General features: G+C 31.3%; 1 protein-coding gene across 1 annotated transcript; it reads left to right on the top strand.

Annotated features, from left to right (window-relative positions):
• The first annotated feature begins 507 nt into the window (after positions 1-507).
• Positions 508-14,824, top strand: LOC145331342 (polycystin-2-like protein 2). The gene is made up of 24 exons (XM_080175959.1): positions 508-665; positions 5,989-6,049; positions 6,120-6,157; positions 6,569-6,674; positions 6,771-6,913; positions 6,984-7,053; positions 7,296-7,447; positions 7,939-8,010; positions 8,129-8,201; positions 8,562-8,593; positions 8,672-8,760; positions 9,079-9,148; positions 9,523-9,635; positions 10,090-10,186; positions 10,742-10,815; positions 10,937-10,990; positions 11,106-11,201; positions 11,531-11,647; positions 11,971-12,047; positions 12,650-12,718; positions 13,058-13,151; positions 13,407-13,474; positions 14,213-14,279; positions 14,739-14,824. The coding sequence occupies exons 1-24, from the start codon at positions 598-600 to the stop codon at positions 14,822-14,824; spliced, it is 1,986 nt and encodes a 661-aa protein (XP_080032085.1). The 5' UTR covers positions 508-597.
• The last annotated feature ends 11,031 nt before the right edge of the window (positions 14,825-25,855 follow it).

Genomic DNA, 25,855 nt, shown 5'->3' with positions numbered 1-25,855 from the left:
ACTAATCATCTTTTGGCGTAGTCCCTTTTGTGGCAATGACTCTTAAGGGGTATTCAGTTGTATTTTTACAGTAGCTTTTCCCCTATTTCTAGCCCCTGCAGTGCCGATTGCCTAACCCTGTAGGGCAATTACCTAATCCAACTTAACCAAACCTAACCTAAAAGAACCAATCAATAGCTACTCTGGAAATACAAGGAAACACCCTTTAAGAAGTGATGTCACGAAAGGGACTATGCCAAATTCTAATCTATTAAGAAATATATAACAAGAAGAAAAAAGAAAATATTGAAAGATGGATACAATCATCACCATTGGTCTCAAGGAACATTTCTAAAACATATTTTCCATCATGGCTTTTTAAAATACTATTTTAAGATTATACCTGTTTCAAATGGTAGGTATAAATCATACCTCCATGCTTAAAAAGGTTTACATAAAGGCAACAATCATTGCTTAAACCTTCATTTTATCTTTGAACCTTTAAAAATGATTCTTAACTGTAGTCTGTCTGATGACCCAGCCCAAACTAAAATCAAAAGAACTAGATGTGAATTACCATCAATATTTGTGTTACTATCATGGATATTGTCCATCCTTATGGTGGTTGTTTCAATATTTTTTCTTTGGACATTTGTTATAGTTATGGGCAATGATAGAGTTTACAGGTAAAGTTTCAGTTTCAGTTCAGACGCCGAAGGGGTAACAAGTAACCAAATTCTCCCCTCCTTATACTAGTGTTTGAACATTTTGACCGCCCGCTGTACACAGTCACACACACACACCATACATGACTGTATAATTATTTGGCGGGAGTATTGTTGTGCAAGAAACACATCACATATATTGCTATTCTTTTTATATTTGTTTATATAATAACTATGGCTAACAACCAAGAACTTTTAATGAAATTGAAAACCCTTCAAAGTAACTATGATAAGTTAAAAAGTGATTTTTACCACTCTGACCGTCAGCGGATTATTTGTGACAATGAACGTGAGCAGTATTGCCGCAACTGGTCTCTCCGTTTTTTCGGCATCAATGTCGAACAGGGGGACATCAACGAGCTCGGCCTTGATGTGGCCTGCATGATAACAGTTTACAAACGTGTTGTCAAACCTGTCTTGGAATGTGCTGACAAAAAGATCCTTCCTGCAGTGCCAGAGTGGTTTGATTTGCTCGAAAACGGACATTTTGTTGGTAAATCATTTAAATCTAAAAGAAATCCTTCATTGTTTTTGCCAAAACCTATAATCATACGTTTCACTAAGAGATGGCAGCGTAATTTGTTCCTGCGGCTAAAAAAGGACCACATGCCTAGCCCTACTGAATTGGAGATGGAAGCAGGTGTAGAAAAGTTCACTGCCACCGCCGACTTAACTACACGCAACTACAAACTCATGAAACTGATCAGTGATGATGCTAGGGTTGATAAAGTTTGGACCCTAGATGGCAAGATAAAATTTACCTTGGTCCAAGACCTACAGAAGCAGAAGTATGTACATACCGTTTCTTGTATTTTAGATTCTGTAGATAAAATACTTGATTCAGCTGTCAACACTCTGAGAATATCCAGACGCAAGGCATTCCCATCAGATGTTCAGAAACCAACATCATATGTAGCGGCAACCGCCGCTGCACCTGCCGCACCCACTTCAACAGCACAGGGTGCCCGGGAGAAGCCGCCACAGCAGCAACACCAGCAGCCGCAGCAGCAGAGGCGAACCAACAGCAGTACCAGAGCTGTCCTGCTTGATGGCCCATCACCAGCTGTCCTGGAGGCCAGAAGGCAGCGAGATCTTTTAAATGAGGACTCTGATGTTGATTTTGATAATCAAAAGGTATAATGTAAAATTTCATAATCCTAAGAATAATTAATTTAGATTTTCTGTGTTTTAATTTGATGGTTTTCTTATCAGCTTTCTTATTTATTTTCTATCGATTAAAATAACTAAATTATTAACTGTTTTATACTAATATGACAAATCTATCTCTTTTTTATATACATACAGACAGACATCCTACTTTCGTGTATGATGTATAATTTAAATTTGAATGTAACTAAAAAACTAACTACACCACGTATATTGGTATAATGATATTGATAAAAACTTTTTTTGTCTATGTAAATCTATCCAAATTTAAGAATAGAATTTTATTTTAAAAATTAAAATAAATATGCACTTAAACAATACTTCGCTTTTTATGCATTTAGTTTTTTTTGTAATGTCTTACTTTTTCTACTTGTTGTATATATATCAGGGCAATTGCCGTCCCTTGTCCCTGATTAATTCTTGTACTAAAATATGTTTATTTTCAGGTTTCCCCTCCCGTGCGCAGCTTCTCTCCCCTTTTTACAACTATGAACCAGGATAATGTGGATTTTTTAAGTACTGAAAACCTTTCACGTTCATTTAACTTCAACTTTAAAGAAATTTTTAATTCAAGTATTGATGTAGGAGTAAATAGTAATTTTAATGATTCACCCTACAGGGATATTGATATTCTTTCTAATTACTATAGTCTTGAAGAATTTATTGAAAGCAATCAAAATCAAACCAACCTTTCTCTCTTTAGTTTAAATATTCAAAGCTTGGCTTCTAAATTTAATGAATTCTCAGATTTTCATAATTTATTAGTAACTAGTAAATGTAAATTTGACATAATGGCACTTCAAGAAACATTTTCTATAGTTGATCCAAACTTGTTTAGCTTACAAGGATATAATTTACAGTATAAAACAAGAACGATACATAAGGGTGGGGGCGTAGCTTTCTATGTCTCTACCAATCTTCAATTTCAAGTTCTCGAGGAACTTTCAATATTCCAAGAGAAAATTTTTGAATCTTTATTTATTAAAGTAGATGTTTCCGAAAAAAATAGTTTTATACTAGGTAATATTTATCGTTCACCCTCTACAAATAATGGATCAACTCCTTCAGAGCAATTTAATTCTTTTTTAGACATTTTAAGTAATATTTTAGATCAATTATCAACACTTAATCAAAAAGTCTACCTGGTTAGTGACTTTAATTGTGATTTAATTCGATTTAAGGACCATCCTAAAACCTTAGAGTTCATAGATAAATTATTTGCATGTGGATTTATTCAACTTATAAACCATCCAACTAGAATATCACAAAATAGAGCTACTCTTATAGACCATTGTTGGACAAATTATATTAGTAATGAATATAAAACAGGAATATTAACTATGTATTTAAGTGATCATTTTCCTATCTTTCATATTTTATCTTCTAAGAAAAAACGCCCAATTCCAAAAACTTTTAAATATAGAGATTACTCTGCAGATAACATAAATTCCTTTAAATCACTACTTTCTCAATTAAGCTTTGCTGATGTTATTCAAGAAAATGATGCCAACTTAAGTTATGATTTGTTTCATAACAAATTTTTTGATCTTTTTAACATTGTTTTTGAAGAGAAAGAAAAAAGGTTTAATCGTAATGTACATAAAATTGAACCTTGGATGTCTCTTGGTCTTTTAACATCAAGATTAAGAAAAGATGAATTGTCCAAAATTTATTCTAAAAGCCGAACCATTGAAGATCATAATATTTACAAAACTTATAAAAATTTATATAACAAACTCTTGAAAAATATGAAAAAATTATATTATCAGCAAGAAATCCAAAAACACCAAGGTGATTTAAAAAATGTTTGGCTGACTATTAGAGAAGCTGCAGGTATTAAAGCTAAAGCTTCTAGTCTACCTTCTAATCTAAATATCAATGGTCACACTGTAAAAGATAATAAACTCATAGCAGAAGAGTTTAATAAGCATTTTTCTTCCATAGCAAATAAAATTAAAGAAACTATAACTCCCACAGATAAGCCTCCAGATGATTACATTGAGCCACTAAATTTAAACTTTCAAATACCCCAAATTACCCCTAACCAAGTCATTGAAGCATTTAAGGATTTAAAAGATAAAAAAAGTTGTGATTATATGGATCTTTCTTCTCATTTCATGAAAAACATTATTGAATTAATTTCATCTCCCCTTTCTCATATTTTTAATAGATCTCTAGCGACAGGAATAGTACCCAAAAAACTAAAAATTTCTAAGGTACACCCTGTTTTTAAAAGTGGCTCTCTAGATGAAACAAATAATTATAGACCAATCTCTTTGATTTCTCTTTTTGGTAAATTACTAGAAAAAATTGTATGTAACCATCTCAGTAGTTTTTTATTGTCTAATAACATAATAGACAAAAACCAGTTTGGATTTCAAAAAAATCACTCAACAATCCATCCCATGATTCATTTACTTAATAAAATTACTGAAGCTATTAATAATAAGGAGTTTACCATTGGAATATTTTGTGACTTAACCAAAGCATTTGACATGGTTCCAATAAGATTGTTAATAAATAAGCTAAGCAAAATAGGTATTAATGGAAACATTTTAACATGGTTCCAAAACTACTTGACTGAACGTCAACAATTTGTTCAAATAGGCCAAGACAAATCTTCCTTACTCATAGTTGATAGTGGTGTACCACAAGGAAGTATTTTAGGCCCTATATTATTCTTGATCTTCTTTAATGATCTTCCAAGATCAACTTTACTATCAATGTTATTATTCTGTGATGACACAACTATTCTTGCTTCAGGAAAAAATCTTAATGACCTTGTCAATTTTGTAAACACTGAACTTCGAAAAATTTCTCAATGGTTTCGGGCTAATGGAATGTCTTTACATCCTGTAAAAACTAAATTTACTATTTTCCACACCCAAGGACAAAATATTCCTTGGGATGATATCAACCTTGTTATAGATGAAAATGATCCTGATTGTACAAATTACAATGATGCTCTAGTAAAAAAACTTGATTATGTTAATAATTCTAGTGAAATTCCTGCCATTAAATTTCTTGGTATATACTTTGATCCAACTTTAAATTTTAAATATCACATTGATCAATTGAGTCTTAAGCTCTCCAAAGCATTGTTTATTCTTAGAAGATCAAAAAACATACTTGATAAAACATCTATGATTTCTCTATATCATTCACTATTTCATAGCCATCTTGTGTATGGAATTCTCATTTATTCTACTGCTGCCTCTGCCAACTTAACACCGATTATAACAAAGCAAAAATGGCCATTAGATGTATCATGAACTCTAAGTATAATGCTCATACTGCGCCAATGTTTAAAATGCTAAATATTTTACCATTTGATTTGCTTGTTAAATATTTTCAATTGCAATTTATGCATAATTATAAAATGAATAATTTACCTAGATCCTTTTCAAACACTTGGGAAACTAATGCAGAATTCAATAACAATTATCAATTAAGAAACAATTTTGATTATAGAATTCCTAGATTTAGAACTGGGCTTCTAAAAAGATTGCCATACTGTAATTTTCCTATAATTTGGAATGATTTTGATTGCCATATTATCAAAAATTTGGCCAGTAAAATTCAATTTAAAAATAAACTTAAAGCACATCTTATTGAATCTATTAATATTGAATGTTCAAGACTACTATGCCCTGTATGTCATCTAAACCTATAAAAAATGTAAAAGATTTTTTTTTTTTTTTTTAATTTTTAATTTTTTTTTATATTTATTTCTTTTTCAGAAAGGTTTTCAGTACATAACTTTTTTTCAATACACAATTCAAGTGTATAAAAAAGGGGGGAACTACAAAGCTGCACACGGGAAAACGGGACCTGATATAAATGTACATATGTACATCTTCTTGCTTCAGTAACCAAAGAAGTTTTTTTTTCAACAGCTAGAGACAACACCGCTCACGCGACATCTTAGCTGCCAATGTAAATACAGAAGCAACACAAATATGAAATTATTTTATTATAAATATACCTATGCTTATTTTATCGTACATTATTTTATTGTCTTTTTTTTTATTATATTGGAAAATAAATCTACTACTAAGTCAATACATTGCTATTGTAACTTTAAATTGAGAATATGCTTACAAAACTCTTGTTTTAGATGGCTGGCCTGTATGATTATTACTTTCTTTACAAGTTTTCTGATAATTGAACCAATAAAGGTAAAACTTTTTTTTTGAAAATTATCAATTTTTTTACTCCAATAAATCTTTATAAATATGCTTTGATTAGGTTGTGATTTTTGCAATCTGTAGCCATTTCTTTAGAAAGTAAGTTTTTTTTATTTAACATTAAAATAGAAAGCATATTAATGTAGCAAAAGCTAAAGTAAGAAAGTTATATTGTTGAAATCAGTAATTTAGGCAGTTTAGATTTATTCAATATAAAAAAAATTACAAAAAAAAGATTTTTGACACAATGATTTGTGAACATTTTAAGTTTAGCAGATTAAACTTTTTCTTTTTCTAAACTAATAAATATCAATTGGTATCTTAAATATTACTGTAAATTATAGTTTAGGGTTGGTCCGGATACTTTTTGGCCAGATACCGGATATCCAGCTAATTTTTAATACCAGATAACCGGATATTGGCATTAGAAATCAGCCGGATATCCTGTAACTGGATAGTTTCAATATCTGTATCTGGCCAAACCGGATATCTGGCCCAACTCTATTATAGATTAGAGCTAGATGCTGGGTTAGATGATAGTGAATTTGATGAAGATGGAATAATAATTCAACCTCACAAAGAATGGCAGTCAACTGAAAAAATGAGAAAAACTAAAGTAAAAATTTCCTAAATAGTTTATTAGTAGATATTTAAATATATTAAGATAATAGCATATGAATTTATAATTTATTTAAAGCTTTATCAATTTTAGTTCTATCTACCATATACAAAAGAACATCTAGAAGCACTTAGGAAAGCAAGAATTAAAGAGATAAAGAGTCAGGCATTTGCCAAAGAAATTATTACATACCTAATATTCTTGGCAATGATATACATAATTTCTGTTGAAAACAGGTTAAAATAAATAATTTTCTTTTGATTTATTAGTACTTGTATTAATCTTTAAGATTTATTATTTATTTAGAGACACTTATTCCTACAAGCTAATGTCTCAGATAGAAAATAACTTTGTGTACAAACATGGGTTTCATATGGTAAATAGTTATTAAATATATCACATTATATTTCAACGAGCTACACTCTTAGAGGCCTCTAAATGGAACTTATAGTTTTAGAAAAGAAAAGGAAATTTCTTTGGGGGCAGGGGGGATTTTTTACTAGAGATAATATCTGTTGGAGGATGATCATACAACTCCCAAAATAGTTATAATGTTGATAGTTTTATTTAAATCTCCAGAAATAAAAAGTGAGTGTTTGACACAAACTATTTATATAGATTAATACAACAAATGACTACTGGAACTGGACCCAGAAAACTTTGATCCCTGAACTGAAAGCTGGCCCACTGTACAATGGTAAACCTCCATATGGTCTGAGAGGATTTGTTGGTGATCACACCCAGAGAATGATTGGGTATGGTACACTAAGGTAAGTTTATTATATCAAAAGGATCTAAAGGGATACAACAATAGCCATTACATTGATGTACATTCCTAATGATGATACACAAAAAACCACTTCTGTAGGTTAAATTAGTGCTTGAAATGTTTTGGATACTCAACCAATCAAAATTCATTAATAGTCTCCAAAGATGTTATTCTAACTAACTAATAAGAATAGAAAATATTTATTATTATTGAACTTTGGGAACTAGTGTTATAAACAGCACAATATTTCTTCCAAAATTACCACTTTTGTAGATTAAATTAGTGGTTGAAATGTTTGAACACTAAACTTGATGAACCAACTAATCAAAATTCATTAACAGTCCCGATAGATGTTATTCTAGCTAAAAAGAAAATGGTATTATAAAACTATGGGGACTAGTATTATAAACAAGCCAATGTTCCCTCCCTTCCTGAATTATCTTAATTGTTACAAAAATAATATTCTTGTATGTTATTTTGAAATAAATTTAGACAAATTCTAGTGAAAAGAAATACTTGTATGGTGGCCCCTGCCATAGTCAATATCACCAGAGAATGTGCAAGGTAATTACATATCATATTTCCATAAGATTTTTTATTATGGCTGAGAACTGGTTCTAATCCACCAGATATTATTCGGTTTCGGATTGATACTGGAAAAATATTTCTTAATTTGTTGCAGACAATCTGGAATTATAAATGAAGAGACAAGCCACTTTTGTAATGCTTGGAAAGAGAGAAATGACTTGACAAAGGTAGAAATTATGGAATAGAATTGAATATTTGACTTACTTTTGGTCTTTTAACCAAAAAGTATTAATATTTCAAATGATGATATGATTTGAATGTTCAAAAGTAGAAAAATATGTTTCTATCCTTAGCAGAATGCTCTGAACATAATAGGCCTGATCACTAAAGGGCTTTTAAAATACTTATTTCACCTAAGATTTAAAATTTTAAAAATTAATTAGTGATCAATTTGATAATGCTAAAAATAGTTGAATTTAAAAAGGACATAAAAAGGAATAAAATAATAAAATGGTGAATATTTTTCAAAAATATGTAAGATATATACATATATATGGAAAATTGGGTCTCATACAACTTGTCTTTAGGATCTGCCATCCTGCCTCATGCCAGAGTTTAGGTAACCTATTAAGAAAAATTACAAGATTAATAAATTCTGATTTTAAACTATCTCATTAAATAAATTAATATTACTTAGATATAGTACTGCTGAGGAATTGCATAGTTATCCAGTAATTGGAAGAAAGGATACCTATCTTGGTGGTGGATATGTATTCAGAATTAAAGGTTTGTTCCAGAGAGAGAATAGGGACAATGGGCTTTTTATTACACTAGTCCCCAAAGTTTTATGATAACATGTTCTTATTTGTTAGCTTAACAACTTGTTAGCTTGTGGACTTTTCTGAATTTTGATTGCTTGATGTATTAAGTTTAAAAAGTTTCAACCACTAATTTTATATATGAAGGGACAATTTTGTGTATCATAGTTAGGTGTTTGCATCAATATATTAGCCATTGTCTTATCCCTTTAGATCTCTGGGTTTGTTTTCTGCTAGAATTTTCAGAAACATTCTTAATCCAGAGATTTTAAACTTTTGAATTTAGGTGGAAACAAGGTTATCAGAGAAAATATACGCAGACTACAACAACAACATTGGATTAATAACCAAACCAGGTTTTACAGAGAATTTTTTCATCTTTATATTACTTCTTAGGCTCATCCGCTCGTTGTCAGGAAGGTTATAATCTTGGTCTGACACTGCATCATAACTTAAGATGTCAAAATGGTTTCTATTGCTGCTATGTCAGATGCGCAATATGAAGAGTTGAGTGGGGGGAATGCCTTGGCCCAAAACAGGTGTAACTCATAACCATTCACAGTTAGGACTCCTCAGCCAAAGGTCATGCAATCAAAGGGTTTGTTGTCTGATGGGTGTTGGTTACCCTAAAAAATTTTCAAAAGTGACATGGAGAGGACTTGTATCCAAAGTGTCACCACTCCCCCATTTATCATCATTCTACATATTAGAACAAAGTATAAATTATTAGGGCAGTTCTTCTTGAATTTGGTGTTTACAATGTGAACCTGAACCTGTTTGCTGTGTGTACATTTGTGGCTGAATGGCTGCCTGGGGGTGGGGTTACTCCTTACTGGAGAATAGGTAACAATTATGGATTTTTTTGAAAAATGTAAAAAAGTACTGAAGCACAAATAAATCATGGATGAGAATGGAATAAAGAATAAACATTTTTGATATTTATTATTTTGCTGAGTAAATTACATACTAAATGCTTATTGGTATAGGAAATCTTCACAAAAATTCACCTTTCTATATTGAATAACAGCTAAGATAGAAAGTGTTATGAACTAAAAGTAAATTATAGTTCAGTTTCACTACTTAATGTATTTTTGCAATATTAATTGTTTATTGGTTAACCTATATGATATAATACGCTTTTGAAATCTATATTTGGTCCTTTTCTTTGAATAAGGATAAAAAAAAGGAATTTTGATTCATTTTTTCTGATCTTTATGATAATTGATTTGTTTAAAGGCAATTTTCTATGATTTTTGTTGTCAAACTTCTAATTAATTTAACAATTGATTTTTTCCAGATCCCATCAGATTGATAACTTTTTTTGACTTCAATGGTATAAGTGCTTATGTTGCAATGGTTGGTTGTGCTTGCTTTATTATCTACTTTACTCTCAGGTATATAAGTTTTATTTCCAGTATGGCTTGGAAACCGAATATTATATGTTGGATTAGAACCAGTTCTCAGCCAATGCCAAAAATTAAATTTTACATTCATTTTTCCATAAATATCAAAATAAAAATCATAAAAATAAAAGCAGTGGTGTTAGCCCATGCATGGAGACTAACAAAACTGGTGATATGATGTGATAAATTACTATTCTAAAGACTCTAAATTGGGAAGGATAACTGATTTATTTTCTCTATATCATATTTTGTGTTTTAATTCTTATATACTAAAAGGTTGTTTTATTATTTGTAATTGGGAGTGTACATCAATTTATTGTCTTTTTTTGTAGTCTTCTAATTATGATACAGAATATAAAAAATTCAAAAAAGTTCCTACTTTAATCTTACAGTATTTAATAGTAATAATAGATGTCGTCTTACTTAGCACAATCTACAGAAATAAAACAAAATATAATATACTGAAATTATCATATTGGAATTTTGGAAATTATTGATGATTTAAATTTATGAATAGAAAACATAACCAAATAATTATCTGTTAAGGGAATTTACTAAGCTTGTACAACTGAAAATGGCTTACTGGAGTACCTACTGGTCTTTTGTGGAATGGGGCATAAGTATTTTTTCACCCTTTCCTGCATAAACATATCTCTTTTTATAAGTTGTAATAATTTCTGAATTTAAAAAGTCCTTGATTAGGTAATTTAAATGCTTAAAGAAATTACATTTAATTTTTAGTTCTTGATGCTTTTGGTGCAACTGGACTTTATTTCTACAAGAGAATTGAAACAGGTTTATTTTTTGTGCTAGCCTTAAGAATTCTTAACATGCTTTTGTTCTGAGATAATTACTAAAACATTAAGACTAAACTTCAACTTGAAAAATGTAAGAGTATTTACATTTTTAGAAAGAATCTTGAATGTGTTTAGCAGTACTTATGGTAATGGATATATAAAGTTACAAAGGGTTGGTCTGATTGATGAAATGTATGGCTATACCATAGGTAAAATGAATTACTAATTTTCACTTTTAAATAGAGAATAGACTCATATCTTGTTTGATTTTGCAATATGCAAGTAAAATTGTTTTTCAAAGAATCAAAGATTGATCTAAACACTAGGGAGTTCAAACCAGTTTTAATGTAAAAATTAAGACAGTTTTGTTGATCTTGGCAGCTACATGAATTTAAGGAATAAAAGAAATTTTAGCTTTCTTCTCTTATATTTTCGTAAAAGTATCTTTTTATTGCTACAACATTATCTACTCATTACTCTGTACAACTTTTGGAATGTGCAATCTGTGAAGAAAAGAATGTATTTTTTATTTTTTTAGGCCTGCTTCTATTCATGGCCATTCTGAAACTGCTGAAGATTCTTGAATTTAATAACAAGATTTCTCTTCTAACAACAACACTTAACAGATGCTGGTCTGAACTATCTGGTTTCCTAGGTTGGGTTAAGTCTTAATAATTTGTTAGATTTTAATAGTTTGGAAAATATGACAACAAAATGATTATTTATTACAAAGTATTATAAACAACTTTCCGCAGATATAAAAATATAGGTTATAAGATTAAAACCAGTCATTTTAGCCCTGAGATGCCAAAGGCCCGGGCTAAAAACCTAGTTTTAATCTTATGATTGTACATTTTCATATTTGTAGAAAACTTTCCATAATTTTTCATTATGGCCGAGAACCGGTTCTAATCCACCGGATATTAATTAATCGGTTTTAAAGCGATACTGGAAATAAAATCCTATAACTTGTTTCAGTAATATTCTTCTTTGTTCTGTTTGCATTTGTTCAGCTTTTCTTCTTTATTCTCTTCTCTGATATGTTTGATTTCAAGGTAAATCTTTTATTAAAACATCTTTAAAGTAAACCTAAACCATTGTCAGACTTAGTTCCTTAGGGAATTTGTCCCCTATTATCTCAACTTGCAATGAAGATAAGGGGCTAGAAATTTTTCCTTTTTAAAGATATTGAATATCACACAGTCATTAATTTTATTAGTAAGAAGGACAAGCAGGTTAGTTCAAGTAACAAATCATTTTAAATTCTTAAGTAATCCAAATGTACTTGAAAACATTTTCTGAAAATAATCTATCTCTCAAATATGAGTAAAAACCAAGTCTTTGAATTAATTTAAAAAAATTTTTTTTTTAACCTTTTATCATTTTTTTGGTTTTGTTGTGGGTGCATAAAACTGACATGACAGAAAAATGAATTGTGGAAATATTATTGGAAAGCAAATGTAGTATGATTTTAGATGTTTCATTTTTTTAGAAACAGCTTACAGTGTCCAATAAAAAATGGTGTCATACAATACAAATGACCAATGATAGGCCAGTATAGTTTGTTATTGACCTATGGTAAATTGTATACTATCCTATCATTGGTCATTTGTATTGATTGACGTAACTTTTTATTGGACATTATTACATTTTTTAGGATATAAATTCTGCATTCAAAACTTGTTTTACAATGATGCTGAACAAATTCAAGTTTGGGGATCTTCTGGTAAATCTTTAGAATTTATTGCATAAGCAGAATATGAATGTATAAGTCTAAATAAAATTGTGGTAACCTTGTTGCAAAAATGTTCAAGTACAGGATACTAATAATGACATACTTGATTATAGAGATATTTTACTTAAACATTGTTCCTTGTTGTAATCAGTATTCCAAAAATCAGTTGAATATGATAATTATCTATTATAAAAAATATTCATTAAAAAGATCAAAAATAAAATTTTTTAAATGTACTTACGAACATTCCTGTAACGATAAAGAGTTCAGACGGAATGACCATAATTATAGAAATGCTTTGCTTTAAAAATGACAATTTTAATAATCTAGGACACAAGCACAACTGCAGCAATAATGTTTTTCTTGTTTGCTGTTTCTGTCAATTTTATCCTCATAAATGTTCTGCTTACTATTATCATTGAAGGTAATAACTAATAAACAGGTTTCCGCGGTTATTAAAATAAAAATCATGAAATAAAAAAATATAAGATTCCTATGACATCTAATCTATACATTGTTTTTGTCCGTCTGTTCATCAGTCATGTTTCATTTGTTTGTTTCCTTTTGCTTGTCAGAGATGCTGTCATCCTTGTTTTTATATCATTTAGTTAGGTGTATTTATGAAAGAGAAAACAATTTTTTAAAGCAAATTTAACAAAAAATATTATTATTTTGAAAGGGTATGAAAAGGTGAGACAAGAACTGCTTGGAAAGAAAAATGAGTTAGATGTTATTCAGTACATGAAGGTAAATTGGTTTTGTAATATCAAAACTATCAAATTCTGTGAAATTTAATAAGAGGAATTCAATTTGTCGAGGCTAGTAAAAGTGGCTGACTCAGAATAAGACGTAAAAAAAAATTAACCAGTGTACACTGCACTGTTATTGACCAATGGTAAAATTTAGAGTGGCCTCTCATTTTTTTTTTTTTTTTGGTCGTCATAATCTGAGTCAGCCACTTCTACTAGCTTCCAATTTGTCACGTTAAAAAATTATACTTCATATTTTAGTAATATTAGTAGCGATGCTACTCTTTATCTGCCCATCTGTCAGTCCTTAAAGCAAATTTTTTTGGGCTGCTATATATCGTATATGAAAGGTTTTGTGATTTTAAAAAATATCAACACTACACATCTGCTCTCAAATTACTTTGTCCGTAAATTTTTGTTCGCTTCTCTTCTTACAGATGATTTTATCCTTGTGTTTCATGTATAAAAAAGGAACAGGATGTCTATGTTTGTGCGTGTCTGTCTGTGTGTAAGAAACTTGCTAACCGCAAAACCGATATGGTTCTCATTCACTATGTCCTGGGAAGGTTTTATCTTTATTGGGAGGGTACCATCGCTCGCCTCAGAGAAATTACCCCTAAAAATGCCCCCCCCCCCACAAAGGGGGTGTCAACCTATTCCTTGTCCTCCAACCCCCAGTTAAAGTGACCCAAGAGGCCTCTTGGGGCATAGCCGCCTGATTTACATATTGAATTAGGATGTGACAAAATACATGTTTGGAGTAAGGGCTAGGCCTGGATTCCTATATGAATTCTCCCCTCAAGGTAAACTATTGTGTTTTGTATCATCAAATTTATTAATTTTTGTCTGTTAAACATAAAATGTTATACATTAATATTAATTGTAAAAACAGCAACTATCTTTATAATTTTTCATGCACAAAAATTCTTTAAATTTCTTTATATGAACTTGAAATAATGAGGGGGGGTATTTTTTTCTTTTTTTCTTTGTCCCTTACCATTTAAAAAAAATAGTTCAATAAAATTTAACGAAAACAGTAAAAGTGTCTGACTATGACGTCAGAAAAAATTAACAATTAACCAATGAGAGGCCGTTATATATTTTACAATTGTGAATACTGGCTTCTCATTGGTTAATTGTTAATTTTTTCTGACGTCATAGTCAGACACTTTTACTGTTTTCAAATTTAACTTTTTTTCATATTAGATGCATATATGTATTTCTAAGTTGATTTTCTTTTAAAAGTTTTTCTTTCTTTCTAGGTTTAAAAAACGAAGAATTGGTGGTTGATGATGAAAGTAAAGTTAAAACAGGAATGTGTTTACATTACATTAGTGTAAAACACTAGAGAGGGAAGTGGTTAAATAACGGTATTTCCCTATCCCAATGACCTTGTGCCGATTCTCAATTGGGTCATTAAAAATCAACCAATTGTGTCAGAATATTAACACAGCTAAGTAGCAAACAAAATTTGCAGACGAAACAGGTCATTGAAAAAGGGAGGGGAGGTAGTTATCTGTATAAACATCTATACTATAGATCTGTTTTCATTAAAATGCATTTATACATACAAATAGAAATATAAAATCTTTATTTATCGCATCATATTATAAACAGCTTTCTGCGGATAAAAAATGTACAATTATAAGATTTAAACTAAAATTGAAAGTTTTCTCTAGCTTCGAGATGCCCTAGTTTTAATCTTATAATTGTACGCACATTATTGTATTCAAAAATATTATACGATGCTATGCATAATTTTTCAGTATGAATGATCACTGGTTCTAATCCACTGGATATTAATCGGATTCGAAGCGATACTGAAAAATCTTGGAAAAAGAAAAATAACAAAACTTAACTAATTTCTTATGTGCAAATTTTCTTGCAGTGCAGTGGATAAAAATTTGTAATAATATAATAGAGAGCTTAGTGATGAGACAATAGGAAAAAATTATTAATTGTGCTAATTTTCTTTCTTGTCAGAAGGGTAAAAGAAAAAAAAGGATCATGAAAGTTATAGCATATGAAGCAAAGTGGGTTATTTAATCATAGAGTAAGGGGACAACGTGCTGTTATTTATCAAACTAGTCACCAAAGTTTTATGATTACGTTGTTTTATTTGTTTGCTTAACACCTTTAGGGGCTTTACTGAAATTTGATTGGTTGATTCATTAAGTTGAGTGTTGAAATGTTTCAACCACTAATTTTGATCTACTAAAGGTATAATTTTGTGTATCATCATTTGAGACATACATTAATTTATCGGTTATTGTCTTATCCATTAAGATCACTGTTACAAACTACATTGACAAACTTCTTTAAAAACATTTATAGCCAACAAAAAGCAAAATTTAATATATAGATCTAAGGGAAAAATTTCTGCGGTTATTAAAATAAAAGATTATAATATTAAAATCAATTTTGTTAACCCCGAGAGGCCGTGGTGACAAAACTGGTATTTATTCTATGATTTGATGTTAAAACTCGTGGAAAGTTGTCTGTAATACGATGCTATTTATGATTGTTCTGATCCAGCGGATATCAATCAGTAATCGAAGCCATACTGGAATAGTTATATGTCTAGCATCGTATTATAAACCATTTCTATTTAAGCGGCGAATAAACAATAAATGAATGGATATCCAACAAAACAGATAATAATTATTTCTGTGTAAATAGTTTATTAGTTGAAAAGCTTGGAAACCATCTAGATTTGATTGAGTATTTAAAGCTTTCAAGCCAAGCAACGTGTTTATAAAACGTTAGGTACCAGTTTAAATATAATTTGAATGGAATGTCCCCGTCCTCCCAATTCCCTAATAGTTATTTCTCGCATCGTATTATAAACAGCTTTCTGCGGATATAGATTGTACAATTATAAGATTAAAACCAGTTTTTTTAGCCCCGAGGTCCCGAAGGCACAGGTTAAAAAAACTGGTTTTAATCTTTTGACTGTACATTTTTATATTCGAAGAAAGCTGTATATAATACCATGCTAGACATAGTTTTTTCGTATGGGTGAGAACCGGTTCCTATCCACCGGATTCGAATGAATACGAGAAAATAACATTCTACGACAATTTAAAATAAATATAATTGTAAAAACAATAAAAAAGCAGGAGCTACTGCAATAGAGCCAGGAGTCAGGCGGGGAGATGAAATTGCTGAAAAATTAAACAGGATCCACAAGGTTCTTGATACGGTGGAAAATATGGAGAAGAATAGAAAATAATCCAGGGAGGGAAAGGACAATGGTCTGTTTAATACACTAGTCCCCAAAGTTTTATAATAACGTTTTATTATTTGTTGGCTTAACAATTTTGGGAACCTCTACTGAATTTTGATGGGTTTGTTCATTAAGTTGAGTGTTCCTGCGTTTCAACCACTAATTGTAATCTACAACAGGGGTCGTTATGTGTATCATCATTGAGGAAGGACTAAAATAGCCAGTCATTGTCTTATCCCTTTAGATCCCTGATTATTTAGATGACAAATCATGAAATGTTTGTGATTAATTAAAGATTTTTGTGTGATTTTACCAATGTTTGACAAAAAATAAACTTAATACTAAATTTGCTTTAACCTTTCAGTCTGTATTAATCATTTATCTAAAATACAAAGTAGAATGCTGTCTGTTTGATTGGATTCTACACTTCAGGGAATATACCTACTGGTCCTGTGGTAATTTTTGGCTATTTTCTAGGGGGGTTGGACACCCCCAACCCTCCTCTTCATTATTTAAAAAAGAATTTTTGCGAAATTTACGAATTTTTTTCGGCTGGGTAGGTAATAAAAGATGTTATTATTTCAATATTCACAAATTATTTTTTATGCCCCTAATGAATATTTTTTAATTACCTCTTGATGCAAAGCTCCTGGAGGCTTGGTGCGAAGCCGCTAGTTGCAACAGATAGTTAAATGAACAATTTTAGAATAATTTAAGTTTTATACTATCTAATATGTGAGTATGTATTCCTGTATATTAAACCCCGAACAAACATATTATGCAAATCTGAATTTTCAAAATAGCAGCTTTATTATTCATTTAGGATGATTTTACAATAAATATGAAATGTAGATGCCTCTTTTGGTTACAAAATTCCACTGTTATTTTTTAATTAATCAGCACCAATAAAGCACAAGATCTCAAAAACAGCATTTGGGGGTAATACTGGTGAACAAATATATTATGCAAATCCAAAACAAAGCAACAAAAAAAAGGTTTTTTGGCACTTTTCTCCTCTATTAAAGATTGATTATGATAAAACAATATTTTTTAAAGGGATTTATGCATTAATTATTATGAAATATAGTATAAGGTAGAAATTAATGATTTTTCTAAATAAGAAATGATTGAAAAAAATAAATTCGATCCCTATCACTTTAGAAGACAGCTGCTGACCCCCAGTCTTATGGATGAACCTAAATACATGTTAAAGATAAAAATTATCCTGAAAAGTATACAAAAATGTTTTTTTTATGTGTTAAAAAATTCATTTTAAAATCTTGATTTTGAGGATGATGACATTTCAGATGCTCCTGTTGGTGGTGATGGTGAGCCAAAAGTTATCTAAGTACATGCCCATTACAACAACTTGTCTAATAACCTATGTACCATTTTTTGTAGTCAAAGCAGCCTCCAATGGAGCCTTCCGACAAGAAATATAACCATCTTCTAAAAACTACAGTATTCACCTTATGAATTGAAGCAAATAAAATTGCAATTCTTTTCTTTTTTAATAATGCTGGACTGAAGGATACTATAACTACAAAAATTGGATCATAGTTTAATATATAAGTTGTCATCATGGACATGCAGTTTGATAACATTTGGCTCACCATCACCACCAATAGGGGCATCTTAAAGGTCATCATCCTCAAAATCAAGATTTTAAAATAGATTTTTTCAACACACCTAAAAACATTTTTGTATAATTTTCAGGGTAATTTTTATCTTTAACATGTATTTAGGTCCATCCATAAGACTGGGGGTCAGCAGCTGTCTTCTAAAGTGATAGGGATCGAATTTATTTTTTTCAATCATTTCTTATTTAGAAAAATCATTAATTTCTACCTTATACTATATTTCATAATAATTAATGCATAAATCCCTTAAAAAAATATTATTTTATCATAATCAATCTTTAAAAGAGGAGAAAAGTGCCAAAAAAACCTTTTTTTTATTGCTTTGTTTTGGATTTGCATAATATATTTGTTCACCAGTATTACCCCGAAATGCTGTTTTTGAGATCTTGTGCTTTATTGGTGCTGATTAATTAAAAAATAACAGTGGAATTTTGTAACCAAAAGAGGCATCTAAATTTTATATTTATTGTAAAATCATCCTAAATGAATAATAAAGCTGCTATTTTGAAAATTCAGATTTGCATAATATGTTTGTTCGGGTTTAGATATTGCGAATCCTTGAACTAGTTTATTGTATCACTTTTGTATGTTAGCCCAAAAACCATCTGGAAAGATATGTAAAACTTTTCTAAAATTTAGGGCTCAAAAAGCTTAGTGGTTGGCGAGTTGTTTACAGAAAAAGAAGGATGAAAACACCCATAAAAGCAAAGCTCTGAAACGGTTGGACAAACGAACATTAACCCTTGTAGAATGTCAGAACTGAATAATAAGAATATGAAATTAAAAATGAGTTGGTAAAAAAAAATTAAAATGGATGTACGGACATTCTGGTAACGACTATAGAGTTGCTACGCTTTCTAAATCGTACCTAACTACCACAGGAATCACAATGCAAAGTTTGAAATCAATAGGACAATTTTAACATGCCTAATTTAACGAATAAAAGCTATCTTTTACAGGGAAGGACGGACCGACCCTGATTAAAGAAAAGTTTCGCTTTTAAAACCCTGCGTCCCTAGCATTTAGAGACTGTGTATTCTAAATGAGAGGTAGGTCCATTTTAGGTGCGATATCTCTTGGGAGAGTAGTCGTACCGTCACCTTTCAAGACCTATTAGAAGCTTCAATGTAGAGGAGAACCATATCGGTCCAGTGGTTAGTAAGATCCTTCAGAAAACACACCCGGATAGAATAATATACATCCTGTTACTTTTTTTCCTACACTAGCGGCTACGCCCCTAGAGGCCTCTGGGAGCACTTGAGGAGGGGGGAGTTGAAAAGTAGAAACATTTTTTGGGGGGTTAATTTTTTTAGGGGCGATTTATCTCGGGAGGGTGGTTGTAACCCTCCCCAAAAATAGGTATTAACCTTCCCGGGACCTATGAGAACCTACCCTGTTAAGGAAAACGGGATCGGTTCAGCTTTAAGCGAGATCCTTTGGCATAAACAGACACACAGACAAACAAACAAACATTCTATTACTTTTTTCCTTTATTGAAAACTTGTTGTTTTGTGAGACCAACAAAAGCTTAGAATCTTTTATTGTTAGCTGATATAAGAAATCTGAGCTGGATCTTTAAATTATTTTGATGGTGCGCGAGATCGGGGTGCACCAAATTTTCAGCCAATCCAGCGCGGCATTTTACACAATGCTGTGCTCTCATTGGTGGAAAGTTGGATCGCCCCGATTTGGCGCACCATCAAAATGATTTAAAGATCGAGCTCTGGATTACGTGACTAGAATAACCTCTCACATAACTTTCAAACTTTTAGTTTTTACTATTGAAAAAAAAAACTTATATAAAAGTTATTTTTCGCATCATGTTATAGACTTTTAGGTCCAGGCTAACGAAGCTTGTATTCGATTTATTATTTTCATTTTAATATTTGTAGAAAATTGCCTTAGAAACAATGCTATAGATGCCTTTTCGATAGTATGGCTGAGAACCAGTTCTAATTCAGCGGATATTAATAGGTTTTGAAGTAATTGTTATTGAAGACCCTATATTTTGGTTTCATGCATTTTAATTCATATAATTTACGCTAGACGCCCCTAGTGGGTCCTTAAAAGTGATTCAATTAATTATAAATATAATACTTCATTGAGAAGGAGTGTCAGTATTCAAGATCTTTTGGTACAACCCCACACACAGACAGACACATTCTTTAACATATGTTCATATCTACTTTTTAAATTGAATTTACTGGTTTTTGAGATCTTTTTTGACATAATTTAGTTTAAAATACACATTTTTCTGTATTTGTTTTGTGTACCACTATGTTTACCTTGGCCAAACAGTCAAAAGAAACATTTAAATACAAAGTTTCTGTTATTCCAGGATGGCTTTGAAACCGATTAATGTTCTCTGGATTAGAACCGGTCCTTAGCTATTTGAAAAAAAGTCATGTATCAATTCGTATTATGTACAAATTAACACGAATGAAAATTAAAATCCTTGTTTTTTTTACCTAGACCTTCGGCCCCTTTGGACCAAAATATCAAACATTAGGTCTATACTTTTTTCATTTTATATCCGCGGAAAGCTGTCTATTATAATATTTTAAAGTTTAAAGTATGTTTTTACATTTTTATAGGCCTCTAGTAACTACACAACTTATGGACATTATATACCCTGTTTTTTTCCATGTGTGGTGTTTTCTTTATAAATTGAGTCAAATCTAGAGAGAGTTAAATCTTAAATCTTTATTTTCTCTCTCAGGGACAAGGGATTAGTCATTTATTGCAGCCTATAACAGACAGCTTTCCGCGTATATTAAAATAAACAATATAAGTGTGGTGTTTTCTTTATAAATTGAGTCAAATCTAGAGAGAGTTAAATCTTAAATCTTTATTTTCATTGTCAGGGACAAAGGATTAGTCATTTATTGCAGCGTATAACAGACAGCTTTCCGCGGATATTAAAATTAAAAATGGACAAGATTAAAACCAGTTTTGTTGGCCCTCAGGGGCCGAAGGCCAGGGCTAACAAAAGTTGAATTTATTTTATGTTTTTTTTTTGGATATTCGTGGAAATGGGTTTGTAATATCATGCTATACATGTATGATTTTTCAGTTTGGCTGAGAACCGGTTCTAATCCAGTGGAAATAATTCAGTTTCGAAGCAAAACTAGATATACAATAAAAAAGTAGCGCAACAGCAAACTGAATACTTTTTCAGTATAGGCTTCAAAACCGCTTAATATTCGCTGGATTAGAACCAATTCTCATTCGTATTGATCAATCATGTATATAATCGTATGACAGACAATTTTCAACAAATAATAAATAAAAATAAAAAAATGTATACCTTTTTTGTTAGTCCGGGACTTGACTTCATCCCCTCGGAGCTATACAAAACTGGTTTTAATGTGTCATTTTTTCATTTTATTATCTGCGGAATAGACAGATAGACAGACGCACTGACGATTAAAGAAAAGAAAAAAAAGAGGGGGCATGAGCTATATGTAATTCTGCCTATAGAGTGGATACCCTGTCCCGATTTTATATTTGGTCTTTGAAATCGGAATTATAAACACAGTCAAGTTCCTACAAACGAACAGAAAGTAATTGGCTAGTAGACGAAAAGGGTCTCCACCACTTGGGCCAGTTAGTTGTCTAAATAATACATTGATTGCCTGACGGACGGTATGAAATAGTTAATTACAGAGAAGCAAGTTTGTCACTATTACCAGAGCATTAAGTGGAGTGTTTAAACGTTTCAACCATTAATTTCAATCTATAGAAGTGGTAATTTTGTGTATCATCATTGGGGATTTACATCAATTTTTCGGCCATTGTCTAATCCCTTTAAATGCCTGAACTAGAACGCCAAGAACTAACAAAAACAAATGATGAGGTAATTTTAAAGTCTAACACAAATTTATTCAAATATTCTAATTTCACACCTTCTGCTCCTTTCTTTAGTATCCAAACTCATCCTAAATGATAAAGATTGAGAAAAAATAGATGGAATAGTTATTCTTTGCATCGTATTATAAACAGCATTCCGCGGATATAAAATGTACAATCATTAGAGTTAAACAAGTTTTTAGCCCTGTAATGCAGAAGGTATGGGCTATAAGAACGGTTTTAATCTTATGATTGTACATTTTTATATTTGTAGAAAAATGAAAATAACACGATGCTAGACATAATTTTTCAGTATGGCTGAGAACCGGTTCCTATCCACCGGATTCGATAAATACGGGAAAACATCTTTTTTCGACTTTAACACTCAACTTCACTCAAGAGTCCCTAGAGGCCCTACAGGGTCGTAGCTGCTAGTATAATACATTCCTCTTTATTCTAAACTGATATTTTGCAGGAAGGGAGGGGAATTTGGGCTGTTTATTTCACTAGTCCCCAAAGTTTATAATGACGTTTTCTTATTCGTTGGCTTAATAACTTTGTTGACTTTTCTTAAATTTTTGTTGGTTGATTCATGAAGTTGAGTATTTAAATCACTAATTTTAATTTACAGAAGGAGTAATTTTGTGTATCATCATTGGGGATGTAAATCAATTTATCGGCCATTGTCTTATCCCTTTAGATCCCTGTATATTTTGTTTCTAAACATAAATATATGTAAAATCAAACTTTATAGCGTATATCAGAATGGAAAATTTAGTGTTTATGCAAAATATTGAATTTAAGCATTTTGAAAAATAATTCATTAAAAATTTGGGTATTGTTAAAATTCTGATTCCCCCAAAAAACTGTTATGTCATATCTTTTTCCGCCTACCCAAAATTGTTATGTTATTTTATTTGTTGTCCAATGCCCAGCGGCAAAGCCCATAGACTACATATGATACAAAGTATTCTTTTTTTTGGTGGGGGGGGGGGGGTGTTTGAAGTAACCTCCTTCAAAAGTTTTCTGCTGTTTTAAATAAAGCATATGTAAAGTTTCAGAATATTGCTTTGCTATATAAATGGATAATATAGAATAGGTGGATATATTAACAGGAGAAATTATTTAGTCAATTTAGGTTCTAATATGGATCTGATTTAATACTCAGTTCGTTCATTGGAGAGGAGGGAATAAAAGGGGTTGATGGGGGTTATTGTTATTTTAGCCAGCTGCGAGTTTCATTTTATTAGAGCAAATGTTAATCTGTAACAATATATTGATTTAATTATATATTCCCGTTGTTCGTCTGTTTGGATATCCGACCGTTTGTTGTTTGGCGAGAAAATATGTTTTGGTTGAGGTATACCTGTATAAAAATAACAGGATGTGTATCCTGTCTGTTTGTAAGTACCAAAGTATTTTGCTAACCGCTGAACCGATATGGTTCTCCTTTAATGTTCACCTTTCATAGGTTCAGCATTCAATTTACTTTGACCATCATTCTGTCATAGAAAATATAATTATTGAAAAATAAAAAACAAATATGTTAGAACGTTTTTTTTAAAAATATTCTCGATTTAACTAATACATTTTAAATCCTTTGATTTATTATGCTTCGCTACTTATGAATGTAATCAGCTTTGCTTTATAGGAAAAACAACAGCAAGGTCTTATTACGTTTCTAGTTTTGTTGTCTTATCCATGATTCTTCTCCATGTTTGAATAGAAATGTTTAATTAATGTACATCCAGAATGTTGATCCACAAAATTACCCCAATTGTAGTTAACAGTTAATAAACAGCCTAATGTCCCCTCCTTCCTTGTTAAAAATTCTAGAATTTTATCCGTTGTCGTATCCATGATTCTCCATGCGTTTCAATACAGGGGAGAATGGACTGTTTATTACACTAGTCCCCAAAGTCCTATAATAATGTTGCCTTAACAACTTTGGGGACCTTAGTGACATTTGATTGGCTGATTCAATAAGTTAAGTATTCAAACATTTCAACCATTTATCTGCAGAAGGGTAAATTTGAGAATCATTATTGGGGTTATCCATCAATTTATCGGCCATTTTCTTATCCCTTTAATTTCTGGTTTGAATATAGAAATGTTTAATCAGGAAAATGTGTTGTGGAGCTGTGTGTATACATTCCAGCAGAATTTTTTTTAAAAATTTCTGTAATTGGAACCTAGTAGTAATAGTGTCTAACTTTTTATCTTTGTGACGTAACAAAAATCCATCTCTTTTTTTTAGGGGGTTTCCTTTCCCACCTCCCCTCTCATCCTTTGATTTTTGTTACGTCACAAAGATAAAAAGTTAGACACTATTACTAGGTTCTTTAAATTGTCCTATCAATTTTAAATTTTTGCATGGTGATTCCTGTAGTAGTTAGGTACAATTTAGAAAGCGTAGAAACTCTATAATCATTACCAGAATGTCCATACGTCCATTTTAAACATAATTCAAGCAACATTAAAAGCAAGTCACTACATATAATCTACAGAAGAGGTATTTTTTTGTCATCATTGGGAATGTACAGGGTGCACCACATAAATCCGGACTTTTTCTTATTTTCAAACAAATAAACATAAAATCGTCAATTTTAAAGATTTTATTGAATTTTAAAAACTGGGAAGCAACCTAGGTATATGACTATTAGATTATTTAATAAAATCGTCGCCAGCCTCAATCACCGCCTCTACCCGCCCCTTGAACCGCCCGCCGACCCTGGTCACCATGTCCCTGTTCAAGCAGGCGAAGTTCTCCATGATAGGAGCAATGAGAGAGGTCTTTTTGGTATGGGCGCGTCTATTGGTTCATGCTTTAATGGCGCTCTAGGCCCAAAAGTCCATTGGATTAAGATCGGGGCTGCTAGGAGGCCACATCTCCTTAAGGATTGAGTAACAGCAGGATCCAAATTAACCTATCTTTAAAGCTACCCTTTGACACGGCGGCTCTCATTTGGGCTACAGTTAAGCTAGAACAACGTTTTATATCTTTTTAAAAATGGCACGAAGATTAGAATAGGGTTATCAGCGCAATACATAGTCTAAAACGAGTTTTAAGGTTCCATATGGGCCCCTGAAGTCAAGAACCGAGAAATATTCAAGATTTTTGACGTTTTTGACATCTTAAAATCTACCACGATCCACTTTGTCGGAGTACTACAGCCAAGTTAGCTGGGATAGAGAGCTCTAGTATTTTCTAGTGTTTTCACTAGGTATCTGATAGTATCTCCAGCAAGTTTCATAAGTCCATCTCACCTACAGATGGGTTGAGGTCAGATTTAGGTCAGTTGAGGATAAATCCACGGTAATTTACCTGCGCAATTGAACATTTGTGCGGCCAGCTCGGCATACACGTCCTTCATCGTCCAAAGATTTTCATGGGCGAAAAGGTCATTACCTAAGCTTTTTATAGTGGGGTCAAACGTCCTGATTGGTCAAGTAGTTTTAGCGCTATGGCCGTTTTAAAAAAGTCCGGATTTATGTGGCGCACCCTGTATATCAATTCATCGGCCATTGTCTTATCCCTTTAGATCCCTGTTTTTAAATGCTAATTTAAATATTTCTTGTTTTGTGGAAATAATATAGTGTGCTAAATTTAGATCAGCCTTTCAAAACTAATACACATAAAGCCTAGAATTTCTAACTTGATATA

This window comes from Acartia tonsa, chromosome 11, assembly GCF_053477335.1.
Source record: "Acartia tonsa isolate MP-2025a chromosome 11, ASM5347733v1, whole genome shotgun sequence".
Lineage (NCBI taxonomy): Eukaryota > Metazoa > Arthropoda > Copepoda > Calanoida > Acartiidae > Acartia > Acartia tonsa.
Note: the sequence above shows the minus strand (reverse complement) of the source record. Positions and strands in the feature narration are given on the sequence as shown.